The sequence below is a fragment of the Panthera uncia genome (genome assembly GCF_023721935.1).
Source record: "Panthera uncia isolate 11264 chromosome B2 unlocalized genomic scaffold, Puncia_PCG_1.0 HiC_scaffold_25, whole genome shotgun sequence".
NCBI lineage: Eukaryota > Metazoa > Chordata > Mammalia > Carnivora > Felidae > Panthera > Panthera uncia.
The window spans coordinates 20,759,225-20,776,361 of NW_026057581.1; the positions used below are offsets into that span (position 1 = coordinate 20,759,225).

Consider the following 17,137-nt stretch of genomic DNA (forward strand, 5'->3'; position numbering starts at 1 on the left):
CAGCCCTTTTTTGATAAGGTGCCACCACTAACAGCAACGCTTTTCTGTTTGTAAAGTGCCTCAGAAGCATGTTGCATTTGATTTTCACATACACTGCATATGGTAGGTCCTGTGAAATGGGCTTTAGGGCTGTTTTCATATAACACATGCTGTTAAGCAAGGTTAAGCTGGTCCAAAAGTGAGGGGTGGAACCAGGGCCCCAGCCTCAACTGGAAGCCATTGTTCATCCCTCTCTAGACCCCAAGCAAGCAGTCAGCAAGACACACAGCTTACCCCCTTTCCTTCTCCCACAGAAGGAAAACTTGGGTAGGTCCTCTTCACAGATGGGATAGGAGAAATTCAAAATGGACGATCCTTTAGTGAAGAGAGCTATGTCAAGAAACAGCTCTTTGATGTCCTCTCCTTAAAGGTAAGAGAAGACCAGCTTTATTGTTAGTGTGGGTTTCACTGTGTATCAAAGCATTCAACGTTTATAGAAGCATGAGCCTTTATTTCCAGAATGAGCAGAGGGCCTTTATTTCCAGAAGTCTGCTCTGTATGGGGAAAGTTTTCTTCCCTCCTTCCATTTTTCCTTCCTTCCTAACTTCCTTTTTCTTGCTTTCTTTGCCTTTCTTTCTTTCTTTCTTTCTTTCTTTTTTCTTTCTTCTTTCCTTCCTTCCTCCCTTTCTTTCTATTTCTTTCTTTTCTTTCTTTCTTTCTCTTTCTTTCTTTCTTTTTTCCTTCCTTCTTTCCTTCCCCCCTTTCTTTCTTTTTCTTTTCTTTCTTTCTTTCTTTCTTCTCTCCTTCCTTCTTTCCTTCCTTCCTTCTTTCCTTCCTTCTTTCTCTCCTTCCATTTATTTATTTATTTATTTATTCATTTATTTGTAAAACAACACTTAGGCAAAGCTACGGGGGATAATGGCAGAAGCCCTCGGTATGAACTGTGACCCTTTTATGAACGTTCTCTTTTTGGAGCAAGGTAGTCACTCTCTGTGCTCCCCAGCCCTGATGCTCTGGCTTCTACAACTTCTCAGCTGCATAGTATTGTGTGCCTCCCCTGAGGGCGGTGGGGTTTGGTCACCCCCCACAGTTGCTAGGTAAATACTATATCACAGTTATATAGGAAGCTTTAGGGTGCTTCTCAGTGCTGGCTTCTAATTCTCTGTGCCTTTTCCTCCATTTTCCCCTTCTATGTTGCACCTACTTCTCATTCCATTTCTCTTTTACTCAGCTGCTGCTATAGAATCCAGATATTGTGCAAGTTTCCAGAAATGCAAAATGCATGAGAGTTCTTGGTCCCTAGCAATGTTCCCTCCATTTCTCTGGAATGGTTCCACACATGAAGTTTATTGAATCCTTCTGTTCTGGCTTTGATAAAACCACTTTAGAAAGGAGATACTCTAGTAGCTATAGCAATATAATGATTAACTGTTAAAGGCATAGCTAAATAAAAACAAACAATCAGACAGCTACCTAGCTCATTGATTGGGGTGGAGGGAGAAGGTATTTACCTTTGTCACAAGTTTCAGGAATCACATTAACTCTTTGGGAAATGAAATAAAGCAAATTATAAGCTATGCTGCTGGAGGTTGACTTGTTTGCTGCTGGGATAACAAAGCAAAAGCTCTTTCCTGCATAGACATCAATATTTAGGCTTGACATGTTATCTTTTGTTGCTGTTGGATATACTGATTCCAGGTGCTTATATCATCCAAATGAATGCTTAGAGTCTTTTCAGTACAAAATCACAGCATTCAGTGAGAGTTCTACTGTGTCTGGATATCACTCAGGAAGAGAAGTGAAAATGGAGATGGAAATAGAGTTAATCCCACAGAATGGTGGGCAACAGTGGCTTAGCTAGCCACTAGAGTTAATGTAAGAAATGGGGGTGTGTGGAGCAGGAAGAGATGGTGCAATGTTTCATTTCATGTCAATAATCTTCACTTACTCAGAACGATTCCAAGCCTAATGTTGAGATTTGACTTCAAGTGTTTAGAACACTGGTCAACAGAAAAGCCAAAATCTTGTAGTGGATCTGCCAAGAAGAACACAACAGATTAGGTGTGAGTACATTGTATACTCTGCAAACTCACATTAAGAATTCACACGAATGATATTTTTTTTTTCTCCTACGTGAATCACTAAAATGGATTCAACACCATGTTGCCCAGCACTTTTTTTTTTTTTTTGCATAAATTCACAATGTCTTCAATAATCCCTCCAAGTCTCTCCAAAGCCAATATTGGTCAACGCGATGTTCACCAATGGAAGGCTGTCAATCTGAAATGAGCAAGGTGTCTTGATGGGTGGGTGACAATCCGACTTGACATTTTTATTGTTACTTGAATTCTTTTAGTTCCTGAACCTTTGGCCTTAAAATTGCTTATTGGTTATTCTAAACATTTCACAAAGCATTATTATAATTAAAACAGAGGGAAATCTATACAAATTTTCAAAGTTAAGACCTGCCTTTGTAATTTCATGCCATCTCATATCATTCAATGTAATATTTTTTTCCCAAATATTCCATTATATGTGAGGTATTGTGCTAGATATGATAGGGACTGCAAAGATAATATCTTTTACACTTCTGCTCATCAGAAATCTCCAGAAGTTCATTTATGCCTCAGAATAAAGTCAGGAAATGTCCTACTGGCCCCACCTTCCATACTCCATATCGTTAGTTCATCCTCCATGTTTTGAGATCAGGTAATCACCCAGCAAATTCCTGCCAAGTTACCTGCTAAGGTGCTTTCTCTAACATGTAATGGTCTCACCCTTTTGGCTGTTGTCTAATACTGAGGACTTGCTCATTCCCATCTTTTTTGTGAGCGTTTCCCTGACTATCCCCCAAATATTTTTTGGCTTCTCCAAATTCTTAAAACAGTTGTCTGAAATATTATTTCAAAATGTACCAACACATATTACTTTGTAATCTGCTCTTGGATTCATCCTACAACACTCAATCTAAACTTGGAAGCTCCTGAAAGAAAGGAGCTGGGTTTTTGTTTTGTTTTGGTTTCTATGTCCTTTCTTTTTGTTTCCCACTGGGCCCGAGAGAGAGAACTGATTTTAACTGAGAGTCTAAGTTGTAATGGTCAATGAGTTGTGCACTTTATAAGAGTTTTCTGTTTCATCCTCCCGACTCCCTAGTGTGTAGAGCAGAGCCCTGCAGTCGGCTGTATGGAAAACACCCTGTACCTATAGGGAACAAATGGATTGAATGGGCCATGAGTTAAGCTGTTCTTCCTCAGCTCCAGATCCAGTCTTCCAAACTGTGCTGTGTAAACCAGGGCTCTCCGCAATTATGCTTTTCCTTTGCCACCCACCAGCAGAAGTGCCAGAGGAAGACTGAGGCTGAGTGAGGGAAGGAATCTGCTCCTTCTTGCATACTTGTTAGTTCCTAAGAGTGTCACCTGGAAATGGCCTGTCACCCTGGCAGTGGCAATAGTTTCCAGTGTCCAGCTCTCTTCTACACCTTCCCAGAATGAGCTGAGGCTCATCTCTGTGGGCTCCTAAGCTTCTGCTACAATAGTTTCTGCTGCAGAAACTGTCTCCCTTTCCCCAGCAATCTGTGCCTCAACTTCACAGCATCCTTCTTTGAAGCTTCCAGGTTCTGGTAACTCCAACTTCTGCCCCCTGCTCTCCCAACCCTCCTGGTGGTTGCTGCTTCCTCGCTGTCCCAGTGAAAATTACTGACATGATCTGTATTTTCCTGATAGGACTTAGACCAATTGAATAAACAACAATCTTGAGAGAGAACTATGATTTTCCTCATTTCACAGATGGGAAAATATAGACTCAGAGAGGTTCTATGAACTTATCCAGGTCCCACTCTATCATGTGGGTAGAGTCAAGATTCAAGCCCAGACTTAACAACAAACAAAAAATTACAGCCCAGTATTGTGCAGAAGTATTCATGAAGTAGAGCCTCAAAGATGTATGTTAATGATTTAATTTGTAAGATGGCCTGGAATATTTTGTGCGCAGGCATATGGCATGTGATAATTCTGTTTCATAACTGGTTTTAATTTCAGCTTAGCTATGAGCTCACATTTGTCAATGATGGTGTTCCAGACAGTTTTATCATCCACACTGCTGACCTGGAAGATATGTGATTGTCTGTGGTATCTGCTGTGGAAATGATCACTAGGCTATTTTGCCTTGCAAATCTAATCTAAGGTGCACTTCTGTTTGATCAAACCCTCTTTGATCTGGCCACTCATTTTCCTGAGGAAAGGACATTCTGTCTTGCTCATTTTACTCCTTCATAAGCACCTTTGTGTGGTCCTGGGATTCTTTCAGCTTGGGGAATGGGAGAAGGAGGTATGGAGACAATCGTCCCTGCTCAGTATTTGGCACTCAGTATTGACAAAAAGTGGCCAATGAACAGACATTTAGGAAAGTGCACCTGAATGTTTACTGATGTTTTAAAAGTTTAGATAGAAAAAATAAACAAAGGGCAGGAGAAGGAAATAAAACATCTTGATACTGGAAAAATATTGTTAGAAAAATAATCTTAAAAAATTGTATTTCTTTGGGGGGTGAGGGGCAGAGAGAGAGAGAGAGAGAGAGAGAGAGAGAGGCCCAAGCAGATTCAGCATTGTAACCACAGAGCCTGATGCCAGGCTCAAACCCACGAACTGTGAGATCATGACCTGAGTCAAAACCAAGATCATGACGCTTAACCAACTAAGGCACCCAGGCACCCTCGCTTTAAGCTTTACACTTCCTTCTGGTGCCAGTTTCTCAGATGCCCTAGGGGCCAGGGCCATGGGGATCCATCCCACGAACTGTGAGATCATGATCTAAGCTGAAATCAAGAGTTGAACAACTTCACTGACTTAGCTATCTAGACATGCCCAGGAGAATAATCTTAATAGGGAACAAAGTCACAAAGAAAGCAGTAGATTGCTTCTCTCTGAGGCTGGATACACAAAAACATTAAAATAGATTGCTTTAGGGGCACCTGGATGGCTCAGTTGGTTAAGCTTTTGACTCTTTCAGCTCAGGTCATGTTCTCCTGATTTATGGGTTCAAGCCCTACATCCGGCTATGTGCTGATGGTGCAGAGCCTGCTTGGGATTCTCTCTCCTTCACTCTCTGCCCCTTCAGCTCTCTCTCTCTCTTTCAAAATAAATAAACTTAAAAAAAAAAAAGACAGATTGCTTCAAAATCTCTTAAGGGTTTGGTGATCTTTCCTAGTGGTTATTTTTATCCTATATTTGTGATCAAATTTTATATTTGAGCGTGAACATGCAGTTTGTAGTTGTCTTGGGAAAAGTGACATCAATTCCTCCTGTCCCCCAGTCTCATCCTCAGAGGCTAGCCTTCCCTCTGCAGATTTGTGTTTTCACTCAGGCTCTATATTGCCTTGTATTTTCTTTATACCTTTGCCATCCCTCTACTAGATGCTGTAAGGCAGGCTTCCAGCCTCAGGGTCTAGCACAATGCTTTAAGATTATGCTAAGTTCCAAGTGATTGTTTGATGAATTGAATGATAAATGTTGTATATAGTAAACTTGTAGAGAACTCTAAGACAGGTTTTCTCAACCTTGGCACTACTGACTTTTTGGGTCAGGTAACCCTTTTTTGTGGGAGTTGTCCCGTGCATTGTAGGATGTTAGCCACATCTTTGGCCTTGACCCCCCAGATACCAGCAGCACCCCCTACCCCTAAATCCAATTGTGACATCCAAAGATGTCTCCAGACATTGCCAAAATGTGTCCTGGAGGACAAATCCGCCTGTGGTGGAGAACCTCTATTTTCAAGGACTTCTTTGTCGCTTACCAGGCAAGTGGCTCGGAATCGCCTACCAAAATAAAAGATGGCGGATTGCATTTTTTAAGTAGTTCTTCTTATGTAATTTGAAAACTGCTGGGAGCGGGGTGGTGGTGGTGAGAGGAGAGAGTCCCTTGGACACTTGCCTCAAGTAATTTTTAATACATATAAATTGGATTATCTGAACTTGGATCTTCTGAAAGAATGAAATTGGAAAGTTAATGAGAGTTGGTGTTCCCGGGCTATGAGGGCAGAGATAAATGTTTCTTCTAGACACTTCATTGTAGAATGGCAAATGAGCTGAGGAAAAAGCCAAAGCTTCATCGTGAAATATACAATCTTTTCATTTTGAATATTTTTTTCCTTAGCCTCTGTGTTATAACCCCCTTCTGTCTGTTCTGTTGACATCTATGGGTTCTGCCCAAGTTTCAGGGAGTGAGCCCGGGATGCCCCAAACTGCCTCTGCTGTTCCTGGCCTCTGGGACACGTGTGCATATGGAAGGCAGGCTCCTCTAAACAGCTGAAAGCAAATGGTGCTGGGGGTGAGGAAGAGGCTTTGGGAAAGCAGCTGGCTGCATCTGCCTTGCATATTAAGGGCAGTGGTCCTGGAGCTGTTTTCCTGCTCATCCATAGAGTAGAATAGAATTAGATAAACAGGTGGGACTAAGTGTGAGCAGGGTCTTAACAAATCTCAGCTCCAGAACAATTTTTGTGCCTTAATCTCTGTTGGTGGCCTGCATTCGCCTGGTCTGGGCCAGAATTGGATGGTCCAGGAGAGGACAAGCTCGCCTTGGTAGTTTCTCGTCAGTGCCAAGCCTCAGCTAGAATCAGGATAGAACACTAAACCCAACAGCACAGGCTCTGGAAATGTAGTTCCTTACTGGAGGGTGGTGGGGATGCAAGCTTGATGGGTCTGGGGGCGGGTAGTGCCCTCTGCTGGGTTCCTTGCTGCTTTGTTCTCAGGCATCGGTTGCTGAGTCCTGGAGTCCATGGGTGTCACCTGGCAGGCAGCAGCCGTATTGCTGGGTGCTTTGAGGGTTACCAGAGGGGCCAAATCTCATGCTACTATTTTTTAAATATCTCATAGCTCTGCTTGAGGGTTACTTTTTACTTTATATTTTGAATAATTATATTCTCACAAGATGTTGCAAAAAGATACTGAGAAGTTTCACTCACCCTTCATTCTGCTTTCCCCCATCACAACATCTTACATATAATAGAGTACAACATCAGAACCAGGACTCTGACACTGGTACCATGAACAGAGTTTATTCAGACTGTACCAGTTTTATACACATTTATGTGCGTGTGTTTGTGTGTGTGTGTGTGTGTGTGTGCGTGTGTGTGTGTGTGTGTGTGCATGTGTGTATGTGTATGCACACGTGCACATGGATGCCTTTACATTTTGATTGCTTAGGTTTTACAAACTGTTGCAAGATGGGTGAAGCACTGGGGCGTCTGGGTGGCTCAGTCGGCTGAGCATCAGACTTGGGCTCAGGTCATGATCTTGTGGTTTGTGAGTTCAAGCCCCATGTCAGGCTCTGGGCTGACAGCTCAGAGAGGCTGGAGCCTGCTTCAGATTCTGTGTCTGTCTCTCTGTCCCTACCCCACTAATGCTCTCTCTCAAAAAGAATGAATAAACATTTTTAAAAAACTGGGTGAAACACTGGCTCTTCTGCTCTTATGGCAGTGCCAGCTCAAGCCTCACCTCCACTGGCCTTCCCATGTCTCTGCCAAGTCGATCTCTAGGCTTATCCATGTTCTTCCTGCTGCACGAAGGTAATCTCTCTCTCTGTCTCTCTCTGTCTCTCTCTTCCTTGTGTGACTATGAGTGGATGTGGGCTAACAAGTCTGAAATCTGCAGGGCAGGACAGCAGGCTAGAAACTCAGGTTGCATTTCTGTGGTGGCAGCCTTGCAACTGAATTGCTGCTTCTTCTGGAAACTTCAGAATTTTCTCTTAAGGCCATCAAAGGATTGGATGAGTCTCACCCACATTAGCGAGGATAACCAGCGTTACTCAAAGCTTATTGATTATAAATGTTAATCACATCCATAAATACCTTCAAGGGAGCATCTTTTATTTTTTAAGTTTATTTTTTTATTTAGAGAGAGAGCACTTGCACACACACATGAACAAACAGAGGGAGGGGCAGAGGGAGAGGGAGAGAGAATCCCAAGCAGGCTCCATGCTCAGTGCAGAGCCTGATGTGGGGCTCGATCTCACAACCATGAGATCACGGCCTGAGCCGATATCAAGATTCGGATGCTTAACCGACTGAGCCACCCAGGTGCCCCGATCTTCACTGCAACACCTTGACCAAACAAATGGGCACCAGATCCTAGCCAAGTGGATGCATAGAATTCATCATCATGGGGGGCCTTTTGTGTTGTATTGCTGGAACCCTCAATAGCTCTTCAAATTGTGCCTTCACAATCCTTCTTGTTCTTATATGGTCCAAAGTAACTTGGGATTCAAATATCTCTGACTGGCTCCATATGTTTCTGGGGTGGGTATATTGAACTCCCTACCAGTGGCAGGCACTGTGTGCTTGATGCTTGGGATATAGAGATTCAAAGAAGCCATCTTAGTTTTCAGGAGTATATGAGTAGGGATGTCCTGGCCCATGGAAGCCCAAAGAGTGAGCCAGTAACTATGTTTGGGGAGCCATTGATGATTGTAGAAGGAGAGGGTGACATGATATGATCCGTGCTTTCCTTACCTGCAATGGTTTCTCTCCCTTCTATCCAAACCCTGACCTCTTTGGGAAATATATTACCTCATTCCACCAGCTTCTTTCTTTTTATTCCTATGAATTTATGATCTATGCTGATTATTTAGCATGTAACATGGGTTACATTGCATAGTTACTCAATGCTTTATATGATAATGTCTTGCTTCCTCAACCAATGTCAGATCTTCGAGGGCAGGACCTTTCTATTGTATATTATTGTATCATATTCGCCTCCCTTGTATTTTGATTACTCCTCCCCTTCCCGTCATATCTGATATGCACCTCCAATGGCAGGTGCTAAGTCAGTTTTTGCTGATAAATCAGTCTTACTTTTATTCTCTGGTTTCTGAAAGCATGTTTCCCTCTATCTGCAGTGTAAAAATCAATTTGGCCAATTTCCAGTAAATGTCTTGTGAGAAGTTTAGACCCCACATAGGAAAACTTTGATTGCCTCCCCTACTTTTTGTTTTGTTTTGTTTTGTTTTCTACACCTTCACAGTCCGGCTCAACTACCCCCTCCCCAGGATTCCAACTGGGGTTTTCTCACCTGTCCTTCCCCTGGTCTCTCATGGTACCCTGTGTATATTTTTATCATCGTGAGTGTGGGAATTATTACTAGTTTGCACTCTAGTAGATTGCACTAGGGTATAAGCTGTGAGTGGTCAGGAGCTAGGCTTTGTTTACTCATCACCACATAACCAGAATCTAGTCTAGTAGGCATATCTCAGAATATCAGTTGGTTGGATAAATAGATGGGAAGGACAGAAAGTCAGTTAGTCTGATGATAACAGAAGGGAAGTTGAGCATTTATTTCCAGGCTTGGTGGGTGCCAGCAATTACCGGGGAAGACTGAGTTGGAAGGCCAGTGATATCAAACCTCTCCCCATACCTGGAAGTTTCTCTTGGAAGGTGTTAGTACATTAACTTTATCATCATCATAATAAGAATTTTGCTTTGGCACTTAGGATGGAGTTTCAGAGTGTGGTCAAAAATCTAATCCCAGGCCAAATAGTAGAAGATACTCATTCCTCTGCCATCTTCCAGAATTCTTTCCCCCCCAAAACTCCAAACAACAAATAGGCCTTGCTTTTGACTTCTTCCTTTAAGTTACATGATTACCAATTCTGCAAATTTGTATTCTGTATCTTATACAGGCCTAATTGTGCATGGATCTGGAAGTCTGCCTTTTTTGATTGGGGTATTTTAATTTGTTTGTGTGATTCGCAGGACAACTGTCAAGGGTCACTGTGGATCCCTAAAAAGAGGATGGTGTGTAAGGTTTCATGTGTAAGTGAGATGTCTTTGCTGGAAATTCATTACCATGGCAACATAAAATTAACTTTCCTCTTTTCGTCCTTGATGCCATTGTGGTACGTTCCTTCTACCCCTTCCCTCAGACTCCCTCTCTGCCTTTGAAGATAGAGAAGTGACTTATAATGTGGCAAACGTATTTTACCTATGTTGCTCTGTTATTTCCTGATATCTTTTTATTTCTGCCTTTCAAATCTTGTTACTCTAGGACAGCGCAGGGATGCCCCCCAATGGGCCATTAATTCAAATAATAGCAGTCCCACCATGTTCCAGTCTCTTTGGAGGTATTTCCTTGGGAATTGACTCACACAGCCAAAGTCAGATGTATGGTCTGACTTCTCGTTTTATCTTGGATAGGCAGATGGTGTATTCAAACTGTGTTTGACTAGGACAGTTTACCCAGAGCCCTACTGTTGATGTTGATTGAGTAGGCTCCCCCAAGTCTAGAAGCATCCAAGGAACTTGCCTATTCTGTTTAGTATTTAAAATTATTTAACTTTCTGTTGCTAATCTGTAGTTAATCCATACGGGATAGAAAAATGGAGAAAAGCTAAAATGTCTTTTTTTCCTTTTAATGGAAAATTAGACTTCAGAGCATGAGTCTCCACTACACTTTGAGGGTGGGGATTTACATTTCGCCAGCAGGTAAACTTCTTTCCCAGGAAGGAGCACACATGTGGTTTCATACTCTTTGGCTTAGGTATGTCAGAAACCATGGCAGTGTTTGGTGACACTGAGACACAATCAGGATATACCTGTCATATTTCACTTCTGCATTTCCTGCAAATCTTTCTATTTTCTGACAGGGCACAAGGACTGGGTTATGATGTACAGGTGGTGTACTTGATGGTGTGTGTGGCTTTGAAGATAAACTCTGGGACTATTCTTCAAATGCTGGGCACGCTGAAAAGGAATTCCCTCCTGCTTCTGGAAATCATGAACTGGGAAAAAGCTAAGGACTTTGTCCTTGGCATCTGATGCTGTGGAATATGAAGCATAAGTGAGTAGGGGCCAGTAAACTGGGTGAGAGGGAACATCTGACATCATCCCTGTCTGCTTATTTATAGAACTGGACTTGCACCCAAAGTACCAGGAGGTTCTAAGATATATATGAATCATTGACTCTGGCCCCTGTCTTGTGGGTGGCCAGGACATCAGGTATTAATATCTCCATTTTGTGATGAAGAGGCTGAGATCTAGGGCAGCAAAGTGATGGACTCCAGTCTCCAGACTCAGCCTGCTGTGGCTCTGCTCTCACACAGCTGTGTGTGATAGACAAACAGCAAGAGAGGTCAACTGACTCAGAGAAGGAAACAGAGCTCTGGACAGAAGTGGAATGAACCCAGATACATGCACCAAGACTGTTCCTCTTGTGTCTCAGGTTGATCATGAGGAGGGACAAGGCAAGGCAGACCTGAGTCCTCAGTTTTGCTAGGCTTGCTGGCTAGACTTCCTTGCAAGGATTGTTTGCTAGGATTGCCTAGCTCACTGTTACTCTGCAAAGCTGGGTGGCTGTTTCCCAACCCAAAGGACTCTGGGAAAGCACAGATGAAAAAACAGAGGTGTTAGACGGTTTTTGTAGGAATTAAGCAATCCAAGGGGTGCCTTGATGGCTCAGTTGGTTGAAGGTCCACCTTCACCTCAGGTCATAATCTCATGGTTCATGGGTTCAAGCCCCAAGTCAGGCTCTGTGTTGACAGCATAGAGTCTGCTTGGGATTCTGTCTCCCTCTCTCTCTGCCCTTCTCCTGATCTCTCTCTCTCTCTCTCTCTCAAAATAAATAAATAAACATTTAAAAAACTAAAAATAATTCATGTAAAGCATCTAGGCCAGTGGTAACTACATAGTAGATTTTCAATCATTGGGCAAAAAAGGATGGATTCTGTTAGGGCAACATTGACTATACTTCTTGTGACCATTCAAAATGAAACTAACTTCTTTTTAAAATTTTCTTTGTCACATTAAGAGCACTCTAGGGTTTAAAATAATTTAGTAAAGTTCAATAGATATTTCTGAAACAAAACCTAGATGTCAGCTAGAGCCTCTCAGCCGTTGAGATATAAATAGGATCACACTGAACACGGTTAGAGGTTGGAGATGTTCTTTGTCCCTTGTTCTTAAACGTGGCTGCACATTGGAGTCACCTGGGGAGCTCTGTAAAATTACTGATGCCTGGGTCCTGCCTCAGATGTTCTGGATACTGTCTGGGCCTCAAGATTCGTATATACTCCGCAGGTGATTCTATTGTTCAGCGACTTGTGAAAACCATGGTCATAAGCCACACTAAGTTGTGTGCTCATTCCCTGAGCTTGGGTTGGCATGGGTGGGCTTCTAGATCTATTGTGCTATTATTCCAGGCTGAAAATTTAATCACTTCACAGATTTCCTAAGAAATCTCCTCACAAAACTTTTCACAAATTTATAGATTGTATGAAGAAACGGGGGGGAGGGGGAGGGTGTTTCACCATATTCCTGGCTCCCCCCTACCTGTCTTCCTCTCTCTAACTTCTTTCTCTAGACAAAATATTTCCCATTGTCTCCATGCTGAGGATCTGGAAGCACACCAGGCGCTCCAGGGCTTCAGTAGCCACCCCAGTGGCTTGTAAAGGAATTCGTTCAAGAAAGGCTTAGTTAGAATTCTTGGAACAGCCCCTTAAGAGAATTTTTTTCTGCTTCATTTCAGGAACATGGACTCAATGCCAAACACTAACCCAGGCATGAAAAGGTTTGAGATGGGGTCCAGGGACCAAGAGGATAGAGGTAAAAATGTGGACATTGAGGGCTGTTGGGAGAGAGTGGGCATAGGGTGGGGGGCATGTGAGGGGAAGAGAAAGTGTGGGCTCAGAGAAGCTGGCCATCCAGGACCAGTGGGCTGCCTACAGGGCTCACTCAGACCTCTGTGCTGAGGGGGGAGCAATCACTTTTGTGTAGGGATCCAAGCAATCCCTGAAATTAAAAAATACTAAAAACTTGGGGTGTCTGGATGGCTCAGTCGTTTAAGAGTCCAACTCTTCATTTCTGCTCAGGTCATGATCTCATGGTTTGTGGGTTTGAGCCCTACATCAAGCTCTGCATTGACAGCTCAGAGCCTGCTTGGGATCCTCTCTTTGTCTCTCTCTCTGCTCTTCCCATAAGCACCCCACACCCTCTCAAAATAAATAAGTAAATAAACTTAAAAATACTAAAACTTTGTGATTGAAAATAAAAGACATTCTGGCCTTAATTAAGTATATAATTAAACGATTAGTTGTGTCTTTTGTGGCCTAATTGGCTTTACTTTCCTATACCCTTTGTGTCCACAAAGGTGACCAAGGTCCACCATGGTGGGGCTCAGAACCTTTGGGTGTCATTGTCGGCAGAATGTGTCATGTTGTATGTGTTTGGTATCTCTCCATAAACCTCCATGACCTTTGGGGATGGAATGTCAACATGTCCATCTACTTTTTTTTTTAAGTTTATTTATCTATTTTGAGAGAGAAAGAGAGAGGGAGAGGGAGAGAGAGAGAGAGAGAGAGAGAGAGCAGGGTGAGTATGAGTGGGGGAGGGGCAGAGTGAGAGAGAGAGAATCCCAAGCAGGCTCTGCTCTGCCAGTGCAGAGCCCAATGCAGGGCTCGAACCCGCTAACCATGAGATCCATGACCTGAGCTGAAGTCAAGAGTCAGACACTTAACTGACTGAGCCACCAAAGTTCCTGGGTCCATCTACTTTTTATTGATTTTTTTTTCTTTTTAAGAGGCTGCCTCTGTTCCTGAACACAGGCACAAGTACAGGCTACCAAGAAATAAAAACTTTTTCATTTTCAGAAGAGAGGTAAGGTTTAAGCTATAAACTCTCCAGAAAATATTTCCATAAGAATTTGAGAATGAAAAACAACAACAACAACAACAACAACATACAGTCCCTTTACTATTTCTGAATTCCACACTCCGACAATATCTTGTTTGTCTGATTTGCACTATGTAATAGGTACTGGATAATTGTTGAGTGAATAAAGGAACGTTGAAAAACAATCAGACAGGGGTAAGTAAGGGATTGAAGTGATTTTGGAAATGGTCTGCCTGCTCCTTTATCTCCTCAGATGTTTTGCTAAAACATTTCTGTTTTAATAAGTCTCAATCTTAATTTGTCTTCTCCTAATACAAGTGGACATAAAGATCACTTCCCCCTATAGTTCTCAGTACTCAGACTGGGGAGGGAGGGGGGCGGTCAACGTTCTTCTGGTGAGATTGTGTTTGGGACACACACTTGAAGTCAGACCAACCAATCAGAGCCTGCCAGCATTTGGACTCTTCCTATTTTTTGTGGGTGACCAGAAAATAGAGTAGGAGATGCTACATCAACAGGGGAGACAAGACTCTAATACCAGTCTATTGATCAAATCCCAAACATGTTTGAAGCTCCTACCATGGGCTGAACACTGTGCAAGATACAAAGATGAGTTAGTTTTAGGCATAACCCGTGACTTTCTGGAACACAGAGTGTAGAAGGAGAAAGGAAAGGTGAATAGACAATCTCCACACAGCATAGCTACAAGGTGCAACAAAGAACAAGGGGGGTGTGCGTGATCCAGTATGAGTGGTCAGAGATGGCCACCAAATGGAGATGATGTCAGCACTCAGACTTGCCAGCTGCAGGGGACGCAGGAGAATGAAATCAATGGTCACTTTTGTAGCTCTGACCACAGAAAGGTGCTATTCGAAGCACTATGTGTGTATTAGCTTGAATACTTTCAAAAGCCTTAAGAGAGAAATAGTATTATTATCTGCATTTTAGAGTCTAGGAAACTGAGGCAAGGAGGGCTTAAGGAAAGTGTCTAGGGTCACACACCTGAAAGGGGCTGCAGTATGAACCCAGAGAGACTGTCTATACACAGGTACTCTTTTCCAAGAAACTTGGGCAGAGAGAACAACACATACAAAAACTCTGAAGGCCTCAAGAGCATGTAATTTCTGGGAGCTTCACATTTGCCAACAAAGCCCTTTGTGAAATCAGGGAAGTTCTTCATTTGTCGCGTTCACCTTGAATGTTATATATGCAGTCAGTTCAGATTCTTCGAAGACTTGAGGTCAGAGGTGGGTGGTGTTTGTAGGAACATACACAGATCTTAAAGATCCTAGAGTCACCTCAGGAAGGATCCTGAAAAGGCCAGAATACTTAACTTTCTTTCTTCTCTTGTTTAGAAAGGCACTGGAAAGGTAGATTTCTGCTTTCTTCCTATGTATTTCCCAAGAAGGTGCCACCCTTAGTGAAGCACACATTTCTGTTTTTTTGTTTTTTGTTTTTTTTAATTTTGGGAGAGAGAGAGCATGAGCCAGGGAGGGGCAGAGAGAGAAGGAGAGAGAGAATCCCAAGCAGGCTCTACACTGTCAGCACAAGACCATGAGATCATGACCTGAGACAAAATCAAGAGTTAGACACTTAACTAACTGAGCCACTCAAGCGCCCCAGTGAAGCACATGCTTCTGTGGTTGTTGGGGTTAAGAAGACTGCACTGTCATCACTGGCCTGCATCTTTCATGTAAGCTCTGAGTTCTCACCCTTTCTCAGACTTTGCCAAACATCTTCCCATCATGTGGAATTGAATAACTGTACTGCTGATGTTCAGTTTGACCCAAAACCAGTTTGTCCTTTGCAGTCCTTAAATACTCTCCTCCCACCATCCCACACTCCACAAGAACAAAAACCACAACTGTGTGTCACTGTGGTCTTCTAGGCTAACCATTTTAGGGGGCTCTTTCTAGAAGTAATAGGAATAGCTACTTCTACTTAACTCAGAATTTAAGTCAAGGCGACAGCCAGCCATCACCCTACCTTACTGAGCCTCTCTTTCCTCATCTGTAGAAGGAAAAACTTGGCACCACTTAAAGCTTTCTTTTTAAAACATTTTTAAGTTTATTTATTTATTTTGAGAGGGAGAGAGAGAGAGAGAACGCCAGTGGGGGAGGAGCAGAGAGAGAAGGAGAGACAGAGAGACAGAGAATCCCAAGCAGGCTCAGCGTTGTCAGCACTGAGCCTGATGCGGGGCTGAAACCCATGAGCTATGAGATCATGACCTGAGCTGAAACCAAGAATCGGACACTTAACGGACTGAGCCACCCAGGTGCCCATGCTTTAAGCTTTACACTTCCTTCTGGTGCCAATTTCTCAGATGCCCTAGAGGCCAAGGCCGTGGAGCCTGCACGTGGGGCTCAGAGCCTGTGCTGTCGACAGAACTGCTGAAAGTGAGATGCAGGGACTTAGGCTCAAACCTAGAGCTGGGCCTTTTTTTTTTTTTTTGACTTTTTATTTTGCAATAATGATAGATTTACAGGAAGTTGCAAGAAGAGTACAGGGAGGTCCTGTATATCCTTCACCTGGCTCCCTCCATGCTAACATTTTACATAATTGAATTTAACCAGTTTTTACATGCACTCGTGCATACACATGTGAACACATGTGCATGTGCAGTTTTACGTAATTTTATCGCGTGTAACCACCACCCCAATCAAGACATAGATACAAAGGATATTCCTCAGGCTCCCTTTGATAATTATCCCCTTCCTTACCCTTAGCAACCACCAATCTGCTCTCCATCAATATAATTTTGTCATCTTGAGAATGTCATACAAATGGATGCATATGGTGTGTAACCTTTTGAGATTGGTTGTTTTCACTTGGCATAGCATCCTTGAGATCCATCTAGGTTGTGGTGTGTACCAACAGCTAATTCGTGTTTATTGCTGAGCTCTATTCTACAGTATGGATGCACTATGGTTTGTTAACCATTTACCTACTGAAGGACATTTGGCCAATTTGAGGCTATGACAGATAAAGCTATTATGATCTGTCACATACAGGTTTATATGGACATAGTTTTCATTTCTCTGGGATATGTACCAGGAACTGAGATGGCTGAGTAATACGGTAAATGTATATTTAGTTTCCTAAGAAACAGCTTTGCTGTTTTCCGTACGGGCTGTACATTTTACATTCTCTTCAGCAATGTAAGCAGGTCTTGTTAAAGGAAAATTCTTGCTAGAGAAGCTTGTTCCCCAGGGAGAAATCAGAGAAGGAGCTTGTGGTCCAATATGGGGTTGATAGCTTCTATACCTGCTCAGCCTTGGAGATTGTGACAAGACTCCCTCTGTGACGTGAGAAGAATTTCTCAGAAATGATTCAAATACAGTAAAACCTTGGTTTGCAAGCATAATTCGTTCCAGAAACATGCTTGTAATCCAAAGCACCTGTATATTGATATTTCCCCATGAGAAATAATGGAAACTCAGATGGTTCGTCCTACAACACCAAAATATTCATATAAAAATGATTACAATACTGTAATATAATGCAAAAA

The 17,137-nt window shown here is 42.7% G+C and overlaps 1 protein-coding gene and 1 long non-coding RNA gene across 3 annotated transcripts in view; one reads left to right on the plus strand and one right to left on the minus strand.

Annotated features, from left to right (window-relative positions):
- LY86 (lymphocyte antigen 86) overlaps positions 1-17,137 on the minus strand; it is a 60,915-nt gene that overhangs the window by 25,345 nt on the left and 18,433 nt on the right. For both annotated transcript variants that reach the window (XR_007463055.1, XM_049654894.1), the window contains exons 2-3: positions 1,928-2,014; positions 274-402 (exon numbers count right to left, since the gene is read on the minus strand). Coding sequence is in view for 1 of the 2 variants with exons in the window: in XM_049654894.1 (XP_049510851.1) it covers positions 274-402; positions 1,928-2,014 (216 nt within the window). In the remaining variant the exon portion in view is untranslated. The remainder of the gene's footprint in view (positions 1-273; positions 403-1,927; positions 2,015-17,137) is intronic.
- On the plus strand, positions 333-12,627 carry LOC125939449 (uncharacterized). Its single transcript, XR_007463060.1, has 3 exons — positions 333-409; positions 10,611-10,804; positions 12,488-12,627. It is a non-coding gene; the product is annotated as an uncharacterized LOC125939449 (long non-coding RNA).